The 20985-nt window shown below is 41.3% G+C and overlaps 1 protein-coding gene across 4 annotated transcripts in view; it reads right to left on the bottom strand.

Annotated features, from left to right (window-relative positions):
- The window catches only part of RAPGEF3 (Rap guanine nucleotide exchange factor 3), a 92808-nt gene that overhangs the window by 6928 nt on the left and 64895 nt on the right, over positions 1-20985 (bottom strand). For all 4 annotated transcript variants that reach the window (XM_075591698.1, XM_075591695.1, XM_075591697.1 and 1 more), the window contains exons 13-24: positions 20660-20810; positions 19725-19807; positions 17362-17401; positions 15055-15136; positions 13549-13695; positions 11675-11772; positions 10198-10323; positions 4648-4829; positions 3232-3322; positions 2420-2470; positions 1860-1947; positions 938-1002 (exon numbers count right to left, since the gene is read on the bottom strand). In XM_075591698.1, coding sequence (XP_075447813.1) covers positions 938-1002; positions 1860-1947; positions 2420-2470; positions 3232-3322; positions 4648-4829; positions 10198-10323; positions 11675-11772; positions 13549-13695; positions 15055-15136; positions 17362-17401; positions 19725-19807; positions 20660-20810 — 1204 coding nt within the window. The remainder of the gene's footprint in view (positions 1-937; positions 1003-1859; positions 1948-2419; positions 2471-3231; positions 3323-4647; positions 4830-10197; positions 10324-11674; positions 11773-13548; positions 13696-15054; positions 15137-17361; positions 17402-19724; positions 19808-20659; positions 20811-20985) is intronic.

Here is a 20985-nt window from a genome sequence, read left to right as displayed (position 1 = left end):
GTGTGAGAGAGTGAGAGAGAGTATGTGTGAGAGTGAGTGTGTGTGAGAGAGAGTGAGAGAGTGTGTGTGAGTGAGAGTGTGTCTGAGAGAGATAGTGTGTCTGAGAGAGAGTGTGTGTCTGAGAGAGTGAGAGAGTGTGTCTGAGAGAGAGTGTGTGACTGAGAGAGTGAGAGAGTGTGTCTGAGAGAGTGAGTGTGTCTGAGTGAGAGTGTGTGAGAGAGTGAGAGAGAGAGAGTGTGTCAGAGAGTGAGAGAGAGTGTGTCTGAGAGAGTGTGTGTCTGAGAGAGTGAGAGTGTGTGTCTGAGATAGTGAGTGTGTGTCTGAGAGAGTGAGAGTGTGTCTGAGAGAGTGAGAGTGTGTCTGAGAGAGTGAGAGTGTGTCTGAGAGAGAGTGTGTGTCTGAAAGAGAGAGAGTGTCTGAGAGAGTGAGAGAGTGTGTGTCTGAGAGAGTGAGACTGTGTGTCTGAGAGATTGTGTGCCTGAGAGAGACACCAACTGCGCACTGCAACCGTTAGGTATGTATATACAACTTTGTTTTTACTTTGGGCGCTGCGGAAAAATCCTGATCGCCTTGGGGAGCCTTGAACCGAAAAAGTTTGGGAACCACTGCTCTATACCACACTTCGGGCATGCCCCCGCTGCTGTGGGTGTGTGTTATTTCCCCTTCCCACCTCAGTACCGGGGTCTTGTCAGGTTTGTGTGCAGCACGAGCGTTACAGTGTTATAGTGAGTTGAACAGCCCTGCATGAGTGTTCTTCACAATGGGGTGGCCCTTTCTCCACTTTATTAGATTATAATGACATTGTAATAGTGACTGGAAGTATACAGAATCAACAAAAGTGTAATGTCTGTTAGAAATCCCCTATGCCCTAAGTTAGTATCAGAGACCACTTACCCTCCCTACTGATTAGTACGTGGAAGTTGCCCGATTAACTCACCATTTTCTCAAAGTTCACTAGGTTTTCCAAAGTGCTTCTGTTGCCCTCATGCAGGAAAGTCAGGTCTGCAAGAGAATCACCGTTTATACATGAACGTAATACATGCCAGACTTGTGAGATTCTTTACAAAACCCCAAGGAAACAGCCTGAAAATGAACAATCCCCTCCTGTTGTATGTTATAGTTTTGGGTATGGGGGTTCCCAGATTCCTTACACTGCTACCATAACTCTTCTAATCCATTATTGTTCTTAATGTCATCTCTCTGACGCTAACCACTTGCTTTACTTTACCTTTGGGTGTGTCTGCCTCTAGTAAACCATAATTGCCTAAGATGCTAGTGTCTTTGCCCTTTCTCTTCAGGTGACCTTGCCTCTCCATTTATTTACTGCTATTGCCTTTCGCCATAGTCTACCTTCCCCTGGTTTTGGCTTCACAAACCAAAGCACATACTTCCCAGACATTCATACGTTTAATAAGGAATGGCGAGTTTTCAATGTATTCACTAGAGTATGAAACACCACCAAACGTTGTATTTTGTGTTATTGAACGGCTAATAAGGATGATATGAATGACTACAGAAAATGTGCCACTTACTGTACTCTGCAAGCTGAGCTGAATACACCCTCTGTCTCTATGGAGCTTTACAGAGATATTACACAGGATATAGTACAGGGAAGAATAATACGATCAGAGCCCCAGCCCCTGAAGAGCCTGGTGTTTAACTAGAGAGAATGCTTGATTTTCCTATTCCATGCTATAACAAGTTAGACTTTACATGCAGCTTCAAACGGACATTTGTAAAGGCTCACTTTATACATCACAGCTCTTTTAATTAAGCTATTCCATGTACATCTCTTTTCATTACTGTAACACATTGCCCAAGACACTTTTTTAAATCTCCAATAGTGCAAGATGTGATACCTTTTAGGATGAGAGGGAGGAACGGGATAAGGGGGGGGCTGACTTTAGCTACAGCGAGCCTGTAAGATCTGTGATTCCATGAGGGATCCTGCAAAGAAGAATGCATATACAGTATTTAAATACATATATATACATATATATATAAATAAAAATAAAATGCTTTGTGTTGTTAACAGTTTAAAACAGAAGGAATGTGCAAGGGAACAGTTTCATTAATTTAAGTAAATTATTATGTACTGCACAAAATTCCATACAGATATTAAAATCAAGAAAACATGTTAAATGATAATGAAAAGGTTTCAAATGTGGCATATCCTGTGCTCCCACATGTTGATTGCTTTTCCCCTTTCCATTTCCTGTACCCCACAAAAATTGACAGTCGAAAAAATAAAAATCAAGGAAAACAATGTCCAGTTAAACAAAATTCATAAGGATTATTGTCACTAGAGAAAACGAGTTTAAGAGCCATATGAAAGTTCAGTATGGGAACTGTGCCAGCTCTGTAATTAGTCAGCGTGAGATTTAAGTTGCGGTCATGTCTATCATGAAGATATACTTACCATGAGCCTCTCAAAGATGGAATATAACTTCCTGGTTTTGCTTGGCAGCCTCTAAAAAAACACACACAATGCCAGAGTTTGTTTTCTGTGTTTGTGCAGATTCATTTTGTAATGGGCACACATTAAGTAGTGGAGGTGGGGTTAGGATACCTAATATATGCCTAACATCTACATGTGGTGCACAAACCAAGATGATTGCTGATATGGATCAATTACAAGCTTTAAGCCAGTACTACTTAGTTCAACATATAAGCTCTAAAAGAAATGAGGTTGAGGGACAATAAAAAAAAACTTGTGTTTATATGGTGTTGGAAGGAAAGAAAAAGAAATGCTAGAACAAGTGTTTTAAACTCAGGTGATGGTAGTAATTTGCTGACAGGGTGCTGGTAAACAAGACATCCTGGCAGCAGTGGAGGTGAAGAGAAATATGTACAGTCAATACATTTAAAACTGCATGGCACAGAACTATAGTTATATGAAAGTTCAACAGTAGGAATGGAAAATGGACAAATGAGGTGGGCCAGATAATTTGTATCTGCCGCCATTTTCTAGGTCTTTATAGCAGCAGAGTTATATTAGTCAGGAATTTCAGATTGAGTATTTCCAGTAGTGTCATCTAAACAATATCAGATAGGGGAGCCCGAGAGGAAGGTAAAAAGTGCCACTTCATAACATTTTGAGAGAATATGTTAATGAAAGGAGCCATCCTGGCTATACATAATAATGTAAATAAAGAGCTAACACTAAGTAGGTTTGAATGTCATCACCTCTATTTGTTTCTGGCGTGTTGTTGTGACTGCTCTCTTGCTTACCTGCCATGTCCTAGACAAGCGACTGACGGCTGTATTACTGAGGCCAAACATCACAGCAAAGAAGCAATTCAAATTTTTCTGCTCCTTGAGGCTGGAACCAAATCACAGAAAGTGTTAAAATGAAAAAAACAGCATGGCCACTATTGGATCAAATGTTTCGTCCTGATGTAGTCTTCAGTGTCAGTGGAAGAGTCACAATAATTGTGGAGTATCTAATTGAATGATGCTGTCAGAAGGGTAATGCAGGCACTCTGTTACAAAAATCCACAGGATACTTATCAGCCGGTGCTCCATATCAAGAAGATATTCAGAGGTCCCAGAGAAAGCAACAGTAGAGATTGGAGTGAAACAGGCACACAGACTTGCTCATCAAAAAAAGTTTAATGTGCTCGAAGAAACCAACGTTTCAGCTACATATATCAATCAGCCTTTGTCAATGGGAGGTCTCATCTTGAGAAAGGCTGGTACATGAGGCCAAAATGTTGGTTTCTTCTGGCACAATAAACTATTTTTGATGAGCACGTCAGTGTGCCTGTTTCACTCCCATCTCTACTGTTGAATTAGGCTGTCCTCACATATGCGCTATTATAATTACTCATTTAGTTTCACATTAAACTACAAGTAAAATCTACTTTGCTATAAATGCAGGAGGTCGTGGATGGCGGTGCAACTGCCTTGGAAAAAACGTTGGACCGGAGATTGCAGGGTACTGGGTACAAAAGTTTATTAGCACATAGAAAACAGCACAGCAAGCACTCTGACGCGTTTCAAAGGCCCGTGCGGCTGAAACGCATCAGAGTGCTTGCTGTGCTGTTTTCTATGTGCCGATAAACTTTTGTACCCAGTACCCTGCAATCTCAGGTCCAACGTTTTTTCCAAGGCAGATGCACCGCCATCCACGACCTCCTGCATCTTGAACTCCTTCGGTAGGAGCACGCCAAACAGCACCTGGACCTCCAGCAAATCATTCATGTGAGTTAACTCCATTTCTTTGCTATTCAGTTCATCAAGTTACACTATATTAATTGTACCTATAGCCTGTGACACCCATATAAGATATACCTATGTAAGGCTATTGGGAGTCCACACAGAGTGGCTATTAAGGGTCTGATAGTGACATTATTGATTGCGGATATTGTGGAGTTTGGAGGTCTAAACTTAAGTATGCTGTTTTCTCTGGAAAGACAATTATGATATAAGGGTATATTTATGCATGGACTTTCCTTGTGAGCATTGCATAGGGGACACTCCTCTTATTCTATTACTTTGCTATAAAGACTGAATAATACAAGCAAGGAGTCTGAGCCTGGGGGGCGTTAGGTCACCTAGTCAAAGCCATACGGGTTGTGTAAGCCGGTCGATGCTGATCCTGTCATCTTCATTATCTGTTGTCATGGGGTTGTAGAGGTAACTTACTGGGCTGCCAGCTTGATGAACTTCCTTAGTAGTTGGGCTCTTCGCTCATCCTCATAGCACAGACACACCTCGGTAGCCACCCAGAATTGCACCTCATTAAAACGCCTCATAAACCGCTCTAGGTTAGCGGTAGTTGCATTACAGAACCTCTGCTTTCCAAAGGTGTGATAAAGCAGTTCCACCTCAAAATAAAAGAGACCCATCATGAGCATGCTTAACAATGTAATATACATTATGGACAGAGTGAATTACTTATACAAGTATGAGATATGTAGTGTACTGCGTATGAAAAAAAGGGCAATTCAGCATCATGATTATTGGGGTGGAGTTCTCGAAACTTTTATACAGGTTATAACACAGCGATGCCTTATTATCTGGCATCCAAATCAAGGGCCGGGTAGAGTCGTAATCAGTATCATGACTAAACTCTTGTCTTTTCATTTCATCATTATACATGTTCCTGTTTTAATAAAGGTTATTGTAGATAAGACTTCATCTTGTCGCATTCACTTCCATTTTGTATAAAACTTGGTATTTCTAAGATTTGCCAAGTTCAATAGTATAAGCTCTTGGGGCTTGGACTGTAAAAGCAGTTGGAAAGAGTTAATTAAGCACAGAATATAATAAAGATCGGCCTCAGAGATTAGGAACCCCGTAAATCCTATAGATTAGAAGTAGTTAATTAGTAATAGAATAAGGGAGTTTTATAAACCAGAACAAAGATTAATAATAAGATTAAATTGTTCTAATATTAATGATTGATTCAAGAAATGTAAAGGACATTTGGCGAGAAGTCATAAAGAGTATTTAAAATTGTCTGGGTGTACATATTAGAACTGTTACCATCTAGCAACTATGATGTACAGTATAGGTTCACCACTCCATAACCAAATTCTATATGCCTGTACTGTACGAAGCTTTTGCCTCAAAAGAATAAACAGGGGAACGGCTAAGATAAGAAATACATTTGTCTCCGGGATACCTTATTCCAAACTGCTACACAGAAAGGATCTCACACGCATATTCTTTAAATCCTATTTTCAATCATATTTTCACTTCTAAGGATAGAATTCGGGTAGCGACTAATGAGTGACCCCCAAATTGGCACTGAGCCACACTCGGTCATTTCCTACATTCCAACTCTACCCAGGTTGCAAAACAGACAAACATTGCTTTAGTTAAAGGTGCTTCCAAGGGTACTTAAATCTTTCTTTGTGCTATTAGCTATTGTGCTCGTGTTGTATTTTCCTTCTATTTCTATGATTTTGTAACCCGGAGAGATCAGCCTCCAAAATCAGTCACTTTTGACTGAAATTAAGATGCTGCCATTGTAACTACAATATAGAAGTCAATGGGATAAAAGTTGAGTAATAAATGCCTATTTTAGCATTTCTAATATTGGGGTGGGGTGGGGGAGAATGTTGTATATTTGTACAAGAGTATTTTAATGTTATGTGGTTTTTTTCTTCTTTTTTTACCAGCTACAGTACATGGGACTACAACTTTAATGGGGCACTTCAAGCTAGCATGTTAAGTTTAATAATGTATCAGTGTTATTAGCTTCCTTAGAGAGATTCACTCACCCTTAAATGGGGCAGTCCAATTTAGGATAAAAGTGGCTAGTTAAAACGGTTATGATTTGACAATTTTATTTTAAAAGATTTAAAATTATTTGAAAATACTTATACTTTTCAAACCTTTAAAATCTCCATGGTAAACAAATGGTTTTTCAATGTTTAGCAAATTATCTTATCACTAAAAGATGTTATACAGTATAGTCTTTAACACTGTCAACGTAGCTTTTTTTTCAGAAAGTAATTATGGTGCTATTATTCGTCAGAATAGGTAGACATATTCTACACAAATAAAATAATATATTTTCCTCCATCTATTTTTCATGTTATTCATTTATCAATTATCTTGTGAGTGTAAATATGTCTCTATTTATAGTTGCTTATGATAGGCTCCTCTGCATAATAATATTCAACATTTATATAATTCTATGTAGTGTTTCAGAGTATGTTTTTCATGCTTTATTTTCATGTTACACTTTCTATCGGATTCGCTGTATTTTAAGAGTTGTTTTTGTTATATATTATATATTATGTTGCATATATATTATTCATGCAGCATTTTTAACAGTATATATATATTTGTACAGAGACACAATGTTTGCTACAGTATGTAACATGTATCAGTCACTGTTACAACGTGCACCTGGGACAATCTCTACAAGTTAATCAATTGGTTACTACAGTATAGAAAGCTCAGACTTTGTAAGAACTACTTGCCCTGCTGTTTAATCATCCTGAAGCAGTCGCAACTGTAAATGCTTTGAGTGACAGCCAAGCGTTGGTCTGTTATATGATGAGGAGCTATGCAGAGATACGGACGAGGACGCTATCAGCATTACCTACACCGCCAAAACCCATACAACCCACTACCCTTATTGACACTGAACAGTGCTTTGTGTTCAAAACATTTGTGAGTAGATCTGCTCTATTTCTATTCCATGCAATACATAAAGATGTTACCCTATGGAGCCACCTACGCCTCTCTAATTACTCTTTAGGCTAATTTGGGGATCAGGTCAGTCCAAGTGGCTGCAGTGATTTCACAAAGTGATATCCTCCTACACCCATACAGATCATAAGCGATTAACTTATTTCAGAAGAAAACACTCCATGTGATCAGTGTGTGATAAATGTGCCGTTCTGGGGTCCCATAATATTTGGATATTATCCCTAAGACTTTTCACTGAAGTATTTGGATTCTTTATTAAAGTCCTCCTCTTTTTTTGGTCTGAAAAAAGTTTTATGCACTATTGTAATATCTTATTCTGTAATTAGTGTACTTTTAGCACATTTATAGCTAGTGAGTGATTATCCGCATACTATTTTGGTTACACGATTTGTTTATTTAGATTAGGACTGATTTTGTTTTTCAGATAGATATAAGAAGCCGAGGCTGGCTTGGTTGCAAGATAGAAATAAATAAGACATACTGTATGTTTGACCAACTAATCATAAATATATCTGTTTGATTATTAATACTGAATATCAAAAAAAATCTCTTCTTGTTCACCGCACTGTTCAATCACAAGTCTTAGTTGAGTCTTTCAAACATTTATTTGCACAATTATTTACCAAACACACAACATTTTGGGGGAACCCCTTTCTTCAGGTGTAATATTTAGGTATCGAGGAGATTTGTTTTTGATATTCATTGTTTGATGGTGGAGGGGAGATTCTGGGACATCCCTCTGGCCAGCACCAACAAGCTACGATCAGAGAAACACCAGAGATATGTGGAAGGAGTGCAGTAAGGATTAACTTTTGATTATTAATACTGGGTATATTATTGTGTAGAAACAGTTTGTAAAATCCATGTTTACCAATTCTGAGATTTCTTTTACTGATTCACCAAAATAGGCTCTCATTTATTCATACTGACATCCGGCTGCATTTTATTTTAATACTACAGAATAGTTAAATAATATTGTAGTCCTTATTTATGCCCCCAAAAACGTTTAGGGGAAGTTAACATTCAACTGAGTAACAAAATCAATCTATTGTTTAATCTATTTATATGTAACTGTTTCAGTTTTTAACTGTGTTGAAACCGCCACCAGTATAGTTTTCTAAATGATTTACCTAGTAAGATCTCTCAGATTCCCAGAAAAGCTTTGCTGGTCTGATTTTATTATTTATATACTGTACATGACTCGCTAGAGTCCAATTCATAATTTATGATTCCATTTATCAAAGCATAAAACGTATTTGTATTTGCATTAATATGTGAAAATATGAATGAAAAAAAAGCTATTAACATCTTGTGATATTTCTTCCTTTCAAAGCTATTTTTTGAAGACTTATTCAATAGCACCAGATAAACATGTGAACTATAAATAAATATATTTATCTATCCATCACCTATCAAGCTAATAGTGCCCGTTGGGTGTGTTAAGTTATTTAATCAGAAAATGATCACTTGGTTGTGTATCTTTTGTCTCAGCACAGCTGTAAAAAAGCTTTGGATTCAAAGGGTTATGGCTCAAAGTCTCCCAGTGGCAAAACCAGGACTAAATTGGAGCAAAAAAAAAAAAAGTTATCAAAGCCAAAAAAAAATCATTGCTTACGATGAGACCTTTTCCTTTGATACATTTGGTGCAGCATTTTTTTCTCCAGTTTGCCCCTGAAAGACTGATACATAACCTCCTCCATAATTGTGTCCTGGTGCACATGCTTTATTTGATTCGTATCTTCATGTAGCCCCCTCTTTGGGGACTACTAGAACTGTAAAAGGATTGATTGCCTTAAGGGGTTAAATGTGTGGGCTCACTCGTTATTCCCCTCTCCATCATGTGATGTATGATTTCAAGTTTAAAACCAGAGACAGAACATAAAACACAGACAAAGCTCAGTTTTGAGCTTTGTCTGTGTTTTATGTTCTGTCTCTGGTTTTAAAATATATATTGCCATGCTCAGTAGCACTCCTCTGTGACACTCATATGCTTATATATATGTTGTGGTCATTTTGGGGGTTCAATAGGAGCTTGTTAGGTGTCCAGTATGATTTCAAGTTTAGCATAAATATAGACCCCTAATATTCGAGAAACAGATTCTTCAGGGTCCTGATTGTAGTCCTCACTGCGAGTCCTGTATATACAGTAGGTTTGTGTTTAGAAATATGTATTAAGATGTGTCCTGTCATTCTTTATTGTTTTCAGTTAGGAATGTGCCCCTTTCTACGTTAGCACCTATTAAAGCAACGGGAAACCCAAGATTGTGGGAGAGAGATGCCAACTCTCCTGTTCTCAGGGTTGCCTGACCGCCACTGTTCTCGCAGGGTTTGCCTACACTGCATCCCTTCATTTCTGAATCTGCCTGTCTAGCAGGTTGCCACCACCATCAGTCTCCCTGCAAGCTGTTTCCACTCTCTCCTTTTAATGGGCAACTACACTAAGCTATGCACCTCCCCAGAATAGGAATGGAAACTATTAGGGGATGAAGTACTGAAATGTATTGTTTGCCGCAAGTTACTGTTTGGACGGATGTCAATAAAACACATTTTTGTTTTATAAAAGTTCCTGGTGCCCATCTCTTTCCTATTCTTTTATCCACCCCTATCCTGCACCTACCCAACATCTTGTGACGGCCCTGATAGACTGAACAATGGCATTGTATATAACTCATCTGATGTGACCTCCTTCAGAGCCCGTAATAATGTTGCAGCCTTATACTATATATGTTCCTCATAAGAAGTCTCTCATTAGACTTTTCCACATGTTCATACATGCAATATGTATGAGGTATAGAATAAATTGGATGGTTTTCCTTAGCTAATAAATCCCAAGCCAAGTGGCAGCTAATATTTGTGAGAGATCTTCTTGCCCTAGTTGGATGTGGCCAGCTATTGTATCTGCTGCAAAATAACTGCCCTTTCCCTTGGTTCAGCAAGATCAAGATGTTGCACGTGACTGAAAGAGTAAATAAAAGATTGATTTGTTACAGATTACATTTGAAAAGAAGACATTAAAAATATAAATACCTGATGAATGCTGTTAAACAGGTTCCAGTCATACTCTGTCATTTGGTTTGCAAGGTCTTTTGCGCTTATAAGATCCAGGATATCGTAGCTGCTGGTGTTTGGCCCCATTTGTTCAGGGTGAGGGGTCTGGATAGAGCATTAAAGACACTGAGCTGTTATTTATTCACAACACATTTTTACTTAATTTGTACAGTGTTGTGCATTGAGGGAACTCCGGAATATGGGTTATATACAGGACAAGTCTACAAGAATAGCGCACTAAGGGGTAGATCCACAAAGCTCCGTTAAATCAGTGTTACTCACATTACATTTTTAATGGGGACCCACAAAACTAAATATATGCAAAAACAATGCCAGTTAGGCCCCTCTTTTGCATACGGCTAACGTGGCGTTAGCCAGCTAACGTCAGGATACGACAGATACCAGTAACACTAGCTCACATTAGCCATGTGCTAAGGAAGATGCCAGGTATATATTGCAATGCAATGCAATATATATCTGGCCTCTGTCTTCCCAATGAAAAATTCATGAAACCCTTGGAAGCTAAAATGGCCGTGAGGGTAAAATAGAAGAGAACGTATTGTATCTGATGGTCCCAAATCATTTACTATAGAGGAATTAAAGCAGAAATTATCCATTCCATAATATCTTATCCAGATCTAGAAGTGGAACATTTACTTATCTACAGGTACAGTATGTCTGTCCTCTGAAAAGCCCAGTCCCCTCAGATCCCTATCATATATATGCATTCACCTATCATCAAACTCATACTTAGCCCTTAGAGTACAAAAGGTAACAGGTTCTGCCACCTTGAATTTTTATCTTAATCTATCACTTAAGAGACTTTAATGTGACAGGCTCTGTGTGTCCTAAAATGCAATCGGCACTCATCACAAACTATACTGAAGGGGAGAACCGTCCGGTGACAGGAGCCCGGAAGGAATCACGTGATAATTTGGTAAAGCGGTTATGTAATCCACCAGTGCTGAAGGTTTCCTGGTCACGGAGGTAGCAAGATCCTCTGGCACTGAAGAAGCTAAAGTAGAAATCTATGCTACTTGACATTATTTTTATAATGGGGGAGGTGTGAGGGGGGGGGCGGTTCATACCTGATATTGTTCCCATCTTTCAGGAACCCCCTGGTACCGGCTGGACAGAAAATAGCCACAGGGTCAGGGCTCACTCCAGCGGCCAATAGAAAACTGTGTTGTTATTGGCTGATTACATTGTGGATTTCTATTGGTGACTTTTTAAACAAATCTACATAAAATTGAATCCCTTTTTTATCGGGAACTGGGAACTCCCAAGAGGTCAGAAAACCCAAGATGAGCTCCTCGGGTACACCACAGTTGAGGTTAGGTTAAATAAAAATATACTTTTCGGGGAGGAAGGGGCTGTACTAAGGCTTAATATATTTGGTTCTCTGTGTAATGTGTGTATGCTTTAACCTCTTGCAGTGACATCTCTGTGCACTCACCAAAGTGCCCAATGCTTTTGCATAGCAGATGAAAAGTCTCTCGTTGACCCCCAAAGAAGTGAAGACACCTGTATCCTCGTGCTTTAGACAGACTTGTTCTGACAAGGAGACAAGCACAAGCAGAATGTAAATGGAGCTCAAGAAAGTGTCCCGAGAGCAGTATTTGTCTTAAAGAGTCTGTGATTGTGCTAGAACAGTAATTACCTTTAAAAGCCTGTGATAGAATTTTACATTACAAGATATAAGGAGTGAAATGTATGAAGGTGGTTTTGGAGCAGAGCTGGAGCAAAGAGAGGAAGTTTTAGGCCTCGGCCATGCTCCCTGCTGGCGTGCTGAGGCGCGCTGAGGCGCGCTGAGGCGCAGAGAAAGCGGGTGCTTTCCCTGGCCTTGCGGTTGCTTACCGAACGCGCTGTCAGCGGGCCGTCAGGAGGCGGGCCGGGGGCGGGCGCTTCACTTAGTTCGCGGGCCAGTGACGTCACGGAGCTGGTTCGCCCTCATTGGGCGAACCGCTCACGTGACCGGCCTGACGCTCCGGCAAGCGGGGGAAGACCTGCGCTTCCGCAAGCGCGCGGAAGCGCAGGTGAGCCCCTACTAAAGCCGACTGCGGCTGTAGGGGCTCAGTGCTGTGCGGGAGCACGCCTCAGCACGCTTCCGTCAGCAAGCGGTAAACATGGCCGAGGCCTTATCCTGCACCTGTTTGCCCTGTGTACTCCAATTTGTCATCTGGGAATTGTCAATAGGAGCACACACATTATAATGGGATATATACATGTCTGCGTATATGTTGCTAGGTACATTCTTTCCTATTTCACTTGCAGCACAAAGTCTCATGCTGTAGGTCTCAATTTGCTTAAACCTGCCTGGTTAACAAATCTGTGAAGACATTTAAGAAACTGATGCAGCTAAAAGCTGGAATGGAATATGTCGCCTAAGCTTCTCTATGTAATTGTCTCCTCCAACATATGTTTGTGTTTAAATCAAAGTAGTTTGCTATGTATAGCATGTGCTCTTAAGTGTCACCAATATCAGCATTATGAGCCTTGCAAATAGACTGTAAGGTGTCTTATGGAATAACTCTGCTTAGTAAATATGGTCCTACTGTATGTCGCTATAGCATCTAATTGTAGAATGAGTGTGGGTATGAATATATAATTTTTTTATATACAACTGTAATGAAAAAAAGAGTGAAAAAAGGAATTCATTTGATGGACTATAAATTCTGTCTGCCTCTTTGTCACTATTTCATCCTTTGGTGAACAAAGAAGATTTAATAGGCCTCTGGTCCTTTCTTCCTTTTGATTGTAAGTGTTAATGTAAGCGTTTGCACCGCAACATTGGGGATATAGCGGGATACTTTGTCTCAGTTAGTGTTTCCTTTCCATTTTATAGATAACCCTAAAAAATGAATGTCGATGAAATAATGAAACCAAAGGAATTAAGTTGTGGCCCTTGCTTAATATTTATACTGGAAATACCTGGACATACTGTATTACCAACTACGCAACTCTACGCAATGTTATACTCTAGCCAAGATCAGTTGACTAACTACAGGTCATTGTGAATGGTATTTTTGTATTCTCACATGCTCCAGAAAGTTCCAAAGGTATACGTTTTAAGCAGAGATTTGTATTCAAAGATGTTCATGGATCTACTTAAGAAATAGCCCCATTGTGCTGTACTCCAAGGCCAGGAACCTACTAATATGAGTGTTTGCTTCAATATTTAGAATCTCCTAAAAAGAGAAAACTTTCCACTCAAGAAAATAATGAATAAATAGTAGATTTTAAGTTGCTCTGTCCTGACACCATGTAATTCATTAGATATATTTACATCCTATAGTTTATCTTCTCCCATGTTACCATCTCCATACTCACCTCCAGTTGAGTTCACTTTGACTAGGATTTTATCTTTATGGCACCCATGTGTTATTGTTAATGATGTTGTCACTTCCTGCACGGAGGCATTCACTGGAAGCTTAGTGGTAATACAAGAGTGGTCTGGTTGATAGATGTCATAAGGCACTAGAACAAGAGGCACATATAATGAATCTTCCTGCACTAGACTGAGTTAGTTATAATAGGGAAACATATTCACAAACAAAACGTGGCCACTCTATGGAACTGAAATCTATTGTATAAATTGAATATGGCAGGCTCTATAGCAGTCCTTTTCATTCCTTTCCTTGAGGAACTTTAGCCAGACCAAGTGTTGGGATAAGCAAGGAATATTCTATTTGTGGTGCCATCAGTTTCCCTGTGGAGACGGTTGAATATTACTGCTTTAGAGCAGTGGTCTCCAAACCTTTCAGTACGAGGGACACATCGTATATGCTACACATTTTTGCGGACCAATGAAAAAAATATTTTTATATATTTATATATTTTATAAATGAATTATTAACTTTGATTTGAATCTTTTTGGGGTAATCAGCATGATATGATTCAGAACAAAAGAGAAATGTGACAATTACAAAGAGAGGATGCCGTGCTTACACTCGGAAATTATATATAATGAGTAAAAATATATATATTTCAAGTTGCTGCGGGCCGGATAAAATCTTGTGGGGGGCATGATGTGCCCCCCGGGCCGTACTTTGGAGACCTCTGCTTTAGGGGATTACTTCTTCTATGTACTATGTAATTATGCATTGCAGGAACAAGGAACGGTATACGAGTCCCATTTCTCTATTCTCATTTCTCTCTAGTTAAGTACAATGGGCTTTTTGAGTCTGTTCTGCTTAATTTGGTATTAAATGAAACACATAGGAGAATCTTCTTTTGGCTTGTAACAAGGGACTTATCCCTGTTTTAGAAACTGCCGCTAGTGTTCTGAAAATCCAGCAGAGAGCTGGTTGATTGGAGATAGTCAATTAACCAGCTCCACCTGGGTAATCAAGTTGGATAAGAAAAACCTTGCTGGAAACAGAGAAGGAGATTTTCGTCAGCACACAAGGGTGCTTACAAGAGGAAATAGGTCTTGAGTGCACAGGAGAACTGCTTATTGAAAGCAAGACACAAGGGGACCAGACTTCTTTTTCTGGACACAGAGGACCCAGGAACCTGCCAGAGGCTGGACCCTCAACCACACAAGACACCTGAACACCACTGATCTGAAGGGCCACCTACTTTAAGGTACGGCTAAGACTTTGGGGTTGGTATGCTGTAATGGCCTTTCACCCCAGCCTTACAGATAGGGACTGGAGAGTCAGTTAACCCTTACACAGGGATAGGTGTCTGTTGTTTTATGTATATTTTTGTTTGTTGTGTTGTTTAAAGGAACAGACAATAAAGCCTTCTGTTAATTTCACCCTAAACGGTCTCCATTAGCATACCTCTGCACACATCTCTTACATGGCTCCATAATGATTGTCACTGCCTTACCTTCGTCATGGGCTCGAATTGTGTATGTGTTACCAGGCTGATCCTCCTCCAGGCAAGAAAAAAGATTCTCATAGCTGCGAATCTAGTGACAGAGAAGAGTTGTCTAAGTAGAGTCTGAGAAAGATACATCAGAATATAATAGGACAGCATGAAAACTGAAAAGTCTTATATACAGCAGCAAATGTGGACTTCTCCACATAATAATTCTGCAGCATTGTGTTCTTCTAATGCCACTGTCTTTCTCATACTCATTTTATTACCCCTTCTTGTGCTCTCCTCTCATCTAGTACTTCATACCTTTGTGTACCTCTTATCGCTCCAAATGTTTCTCTCTCTGCCCTGTAACCACCACTATCTAAATAGCAAGCATCTCCCAGACCATGAAAGTCATGTTAACTGGTTCTGTTTCCCACGGCCGCAGATAGGTTTCCCAGGGCCCAGGACTACAGTTCTGACCGGGCTCCCCCCCCCTGTCGGCAGTGTTGCGACCCCCATTTCCCACCTCGCGAGCCCACTCTATTTTCCTCCCTCTTCCCATATATTTCTCTCAGTCTCACGTCTCACTCTACGCCCCTCCATCAATTACCCCACTGTCACGCAATCCCTGTCCCCCCGCCTCACATGTATTTCCCTCCCCTGCGTTTCACTCTTACTCTGTCTTTTCCTCACTCACCACCTCTCTCCTCTGCCTCTGTCAATTACCCCACGCTCACTCATTCCCTACTCCCTCACACAATTCCCCCCACAAATATATACCAAAAAACTTTCCATCCCCAATGCAAAAAACTTCCCAGCCCCAAATACATACCAAAAAAACCTCACCCCCCAAATATATATAATCTCTCCCACATACAAAAAAAATAAATATATATACTTGACTACACCTGGACGATGGGAGGAACTATATATACTGCTTGCCTCACCATACCTAATCACCCTTTGAAAAAGCGCCCTGAGAGGCAGGAAACGCGTCAGGGGATGTGTGCTGTTTTATTCCTTTGGCTAATATGCCCTAATAGATCTGATTTTACCTACTACCAGCCTCTATTTTCAATTTAGCAGTGCCCCAGGTTTTTCCTTTTTTCTATATAAAAATACAAACTTACCTTGGGTCAGGCCAGGCCCGCTGTCTGCGGGAGTCCGCTAGCTGGAGGGGGGCCCGGCCAGCCGGCTGGTGCTGCAAATTTCCCCAGACCTCTGGCCAAGCCCTGCTGCCGGTCGCGGCTGGGCCCCAACTCTCAGCTGCCTGCAGGACTTTTCATCTCTCTGCCCCACGCCGCCAAGCTTCCACTAGCGGTGCTTGATGGGGCTTTCTGACATGCTGGAAGCTGGGCCAAGCTTACTTCCGGCGCGCTGATGTCAGAGAACCCCATCGCGCGCTGGCAGTGGAAGCTCAGCGATGTGTGACAGAGAGAGAAAAGGTCCTACAGGCAGCTGAGAACCGGGGCCAGAGGTCGGGCGAAATTTGCAGCACCGGCCGGGCCCCCCCCCAGGCAGCGGGTCCGGGACACAAGACCCAGCTCTCCCCCATCTCGGCGGCCCTGCTGTTTCCCCAAAATTAGAGATGGGCAAATCTGCCCAAATCCGTTTCCCGGACTGTCTATCATTTTACCCCCAAAATCCGTTTTGCTATGTAAAATCCGTGGATGGATGTGGTGGGTTTTAATCTGCATGGTTCATCAAAATCCACCATTGTACACAATCTGTTCACGGATTCTTAAGAATCCGCCAAAGGATTGCTAAATCCACGGATTGCACTCTACAAATCCGTTAACGGATTGCGGAATCCGCAGAGTGTATTGGCGATAATAAAAAAAAAAACACGGCGAAACGCAAATCGCCCTTTTTGAGATTGATCTACGGAAATCCGCGGACGAAAAGAAACCGGCCGATCCGCTGTGGATTTAAACCTGCCCCAAAAATGTGCCCATCTCTACTCACAACCAAACCTTAATCTATTCAGTCATCTCAGATTCCTAGAGGTGGTGAGTTATTTGTTCCTTTACAGTATATCCACCTGAGTCATATCAAAGCAGTCTGCTCAGTGCAATAATAATTGTCGTTCATTAAAGGCCATGATTTTTGGATAATACCTATCACTTCAGTTAATCTTCACCAAAGTCCTTAAAATGGAGATATTTAGCCATGCATGTATCACAAACAATTCAGCACCTTCAAAACTCTAAAAGTACTAGAATATCTCCATAAAAAGAAATACGAATGGAACCAGTTTATTTGAAGGCATTTACAGAGGTTTACAAGACTCACATAGTGACTCCTGAGACTGGGTATCCTAGATTCACATACCTTTATGTGGGGAGAGTTATTCCCGTTGTTTATCTCCATTCTGTAGGTGTAGTGGGAAAGAAGGACATACATGTTTACAGATAGGAACACACGTGTCCAACTCTGGACGTACCACAATTAATGTGTACTACAGTACATACTAGAAGAAAAAGACTAATAAGCATGGTCTGATAAAGAAGTAAGTGAATATAGTACCTGAATACCATAGACCAGAGTTCCTCTACTCCAGGATGAGTTTCCAGGATATCCCAGCTTCAGCACAGGTGGCTCAATCAGTCCCTGCTTCAGCACAGGTGGTGAAGCAGGGACTGATAGAGCCACCTGGGCTGAAGCAGTGATAAAAACCTGACAAGTTGGGGGAGGCTTGAGGACTGGAGTTGAGCACCCCTGACAGAAAGAATAGTAAGTAGTGATGGGCAGGTTTGAAATCCAAACTTTGTTTACAAGACAAACCCGAGAAAAACTTGATCCAAAAGACTCCTCCTTGTTCTGTTTCTTTCTCTTTTTTTTTGTTCCGAATAAACGAACTATAAAGTAATAAACGTTTGTGTTCACAGATGAAAACCCCCCCAGTCTTTGACTGAGCCACTGATTGAGACACCTGGTGGTGGTCCTTGAAGACTGGAGCCAGAGCCACCGATAGGGGGGGAGAGCCGGGACCAGTGTCCCAGGCTGGTAGTTTCAGGGTGCGCCTGCTGCTGGTCCTCTAGTCACCGGGCCCTGCTCTCCTCCAGCTGTGGGCCTCTCCCTCACTGACTGTCCCACGCCGAGCTTCTGACGTCAGCGTGTGCCGGAAACATGCTGGGCTCAGATTCCGGCGTGCACCGGCATGAGAGGGAGGCCCGGCCCGTACCAGCATTAGAAGCTCGGCGTGGGACAGTCAGTGAAGGAGGCCCACAGCTGGGCGAGAGCCAGACCTAGCGGCAACGAGAGGATTGTCAGCCGGACCCCCGATACGGCCAGAGGCCTAAAACCATCCCAAAGGTAAGTGTGTATTTTATATGTATTTGGGGGGAGGTGTTGTTTTTATATGTATTTGGGGGGTGGAGTTTATATGTATTTGGGGGTTAAGGGGTTTATATGTATTTGGGGGCGGATTTTTTTTAAATATGTATTTGGGGTGTTTTTTTATATATATATATATGTTTTTAGGGGTTGGGTTTTTTTTTTACATACAGTATGTATTTGGAGGTAATTTATTAAATATATATGTATTTGGGCTGTGTTTTTTTTTATATATGTAATTGGGGGTGGGGGAGTTTTATATATTTGGGGGTAAGTTTTTTTGTTTGTATATGGAGGGTTTGTATATATTTGGGGATTTGTTTTGTATGTATTTGCGAGGTGGGAAGGTTTTTTGTATTGGTGGATAGTTGTTTTGGTATGTATTTTGTGGGGGGATTGTGTGAGGTGGGGAATGAGTGAGAGTGGGGTAATTTATGGAGGGGGGAGAGTGAGGTAAGAGAGGGTGAGTGAGGAAAAGAGGGGTAAGAGTGAGTGAGGAAAACAGGGAGTAAGAGACGGAGGGGAGAGAAATACATTCAAGGTGGGGAGGGATTGAGTGAGAGTGGGGTAATTGATGGAGGGGTGAGAGTGAGAGGGGGTGAGTGAGGAAGAGAGGGAGTGAGACGGAGGTGAGAGAAATACATGGGAAGTCTAGGGGAAATAGAGGGGGCTCGTGAGCAGTGATGGGATTCTGCCGGTTCGCACCGGTTCGTGCGAACCTGTTACTAACATTTCACAAGTTCGCCGAACCGGTGCTTAATTCTCTCACCTGTCCGGGGCGGCGGGTGGCGTCTTATCAGCATCTCCCGGCATCTTTTCCCAGCATACCTTCTCAATATGGCCGCGTGGCATCAAATAGCACCGCGTTGCCATGCCAACAGGAACGCCACGTGACATAACCGCATTACGTGACACCCTATTGCTATGGCAACGGGATGCTACGTGACATCATGTGGCATCACGTTGTCATGGCAATGCGGTGGCATCACGTTATCATGGCAACGCGGTGCCATGTGCTGCCGCGCAGCCATATTGAAAAGTTTGGCAGGGGGAACATGCGATGCCAGAGCATGCTGGGAGACACCGCCCGGACAGCTGAGAGGGAGATCTGGGGAGATGAGATGGGTACTGGGGGAGTTGTGAGCGGGAGGTCTGGGGGAGAGATCTGAGCATGCTAAGGGGGACTGGGGGAGATCTGATGATGATGATTTTTGCCGATATGAGTTCTTCATATTTAAAATTAAACGTGAACAGCGCTATTAAAGCCTCAGATTTCTTATTCAAGGGTACTTAACTACGAGAGGGGTGGGGGGGATGTGGAAACCTATGGGGTGGGACACTTTAAACCTGGCACTTACGTTCGGTTCTTCCGCCGTTCCTGGACATTTTCCCTCAAAAAGTCAGAGAGACGTGAATCTGTACTAACGAGTTCAGAAAGTTTCTGTGAAAGAAGAAATGAACTAGTTGACATCAAAGTATTACTTTTAAGTTCTATATCCTGGCTAGAAATGATGTACAGAATGAGCTGAAGACAGATCTTTCCTCTGCCTCTGAAATAGGCTGATTTAGGACAAAAAAAAGCTCTGCTGTGACGTAGTTTTATATGCCACCTGAGATTTAATGTTGGGTATTCATTAAGTACCACCGATTTGTATCACCTACTCCAAGTACTGTAGTTTATATACAGAAGCTAGTGTTCTTGTATACAGGGTGGGTGATATATACACAGACAAGCTAGGCATAAGGTACTCTTGAATATTTGAAACAGATAGTTAAAATCCCATTAGTTAGTTCAATTTGATGGGATTTCAACTTTAATAATTATATTTTGTAGCCCTCTGTATTAGGATTAGCTTTATACGGGGATATTTATATGGGGTTACAGCCACCTTTTTTTAGTGATCAACAAGAAACTGCATATTGTGATTAATAAATAATTATGAGTGGGTATGAAATACTAACTGGAAGTGGGTAAGTTTTATTTTTTTCATTTACATTTTTTTTTACTATAAAACTGCATTATTTGTTGTAGTTTATATATAACTTAATTTTTCTTTGATTACGATTCCAATTCCAACCAAAAAACGATATATAAATTAGTTTTGTTTCTGATGTTACAATGTTTCTGCGTATGTAGTTCTCATTGAATACTGTGAAACTGCAGCATTCAATTGCAGCCCTTTCATACTGTATTATCACCCAACTATCACTGAATTAATAGCAGTATAAAGCAGAGGTTAATTATGTGATCTGCACTGAGGGTGGGCTCTCCTTTAACTATTAAATGACTCACCTCCAGGAAAATCTTGGCACCTGGTTCAGCATCTAGTAGTCTGCCATAGACTGCCACCCACAGGCTAACGAGTCGCAGAATGTTCTGCCTCTTGTGACGGGAATACGTTGCCTTTTCGGGCTCGTTCACTTCAGAGGGCTCCACATGGAACCTGAGCAGCTGTTAAGGTGGACTTCACATGAATTCAATTCAATTAAGCTTCTAGACACACCCCTACCCTGCCCCTATAGACAGGGCTATTTAAGCTTAGATACCTCAACTTGTCATCATTCCTCCCCCCTTTGAAGAAGCGTGAAACGGTCATCGAGTTTTAACCGGTGCCATGA

This window comes from Ascaphus truei, chromosome 3, assembly GCF_040206685.1.
Source record: "Ascaphus truei isolate aAscTru1 chromosome 3, aAscTru1.hap1, whole genome shotgun sequence".
In the NCBI taxonomy this organism is placed as follows: domain Eukaryota; kingdom Metazoa; phylum Chordata; class Amphibia; order Anura; family Ascaphidae; genus Ascaphus; species Ascaphus truei.
The sequence above is the reverse complement of the archived record's forward strand: the minus strand, read 5'-3'. Positions and strand labels throughout refer to the sequence as shown.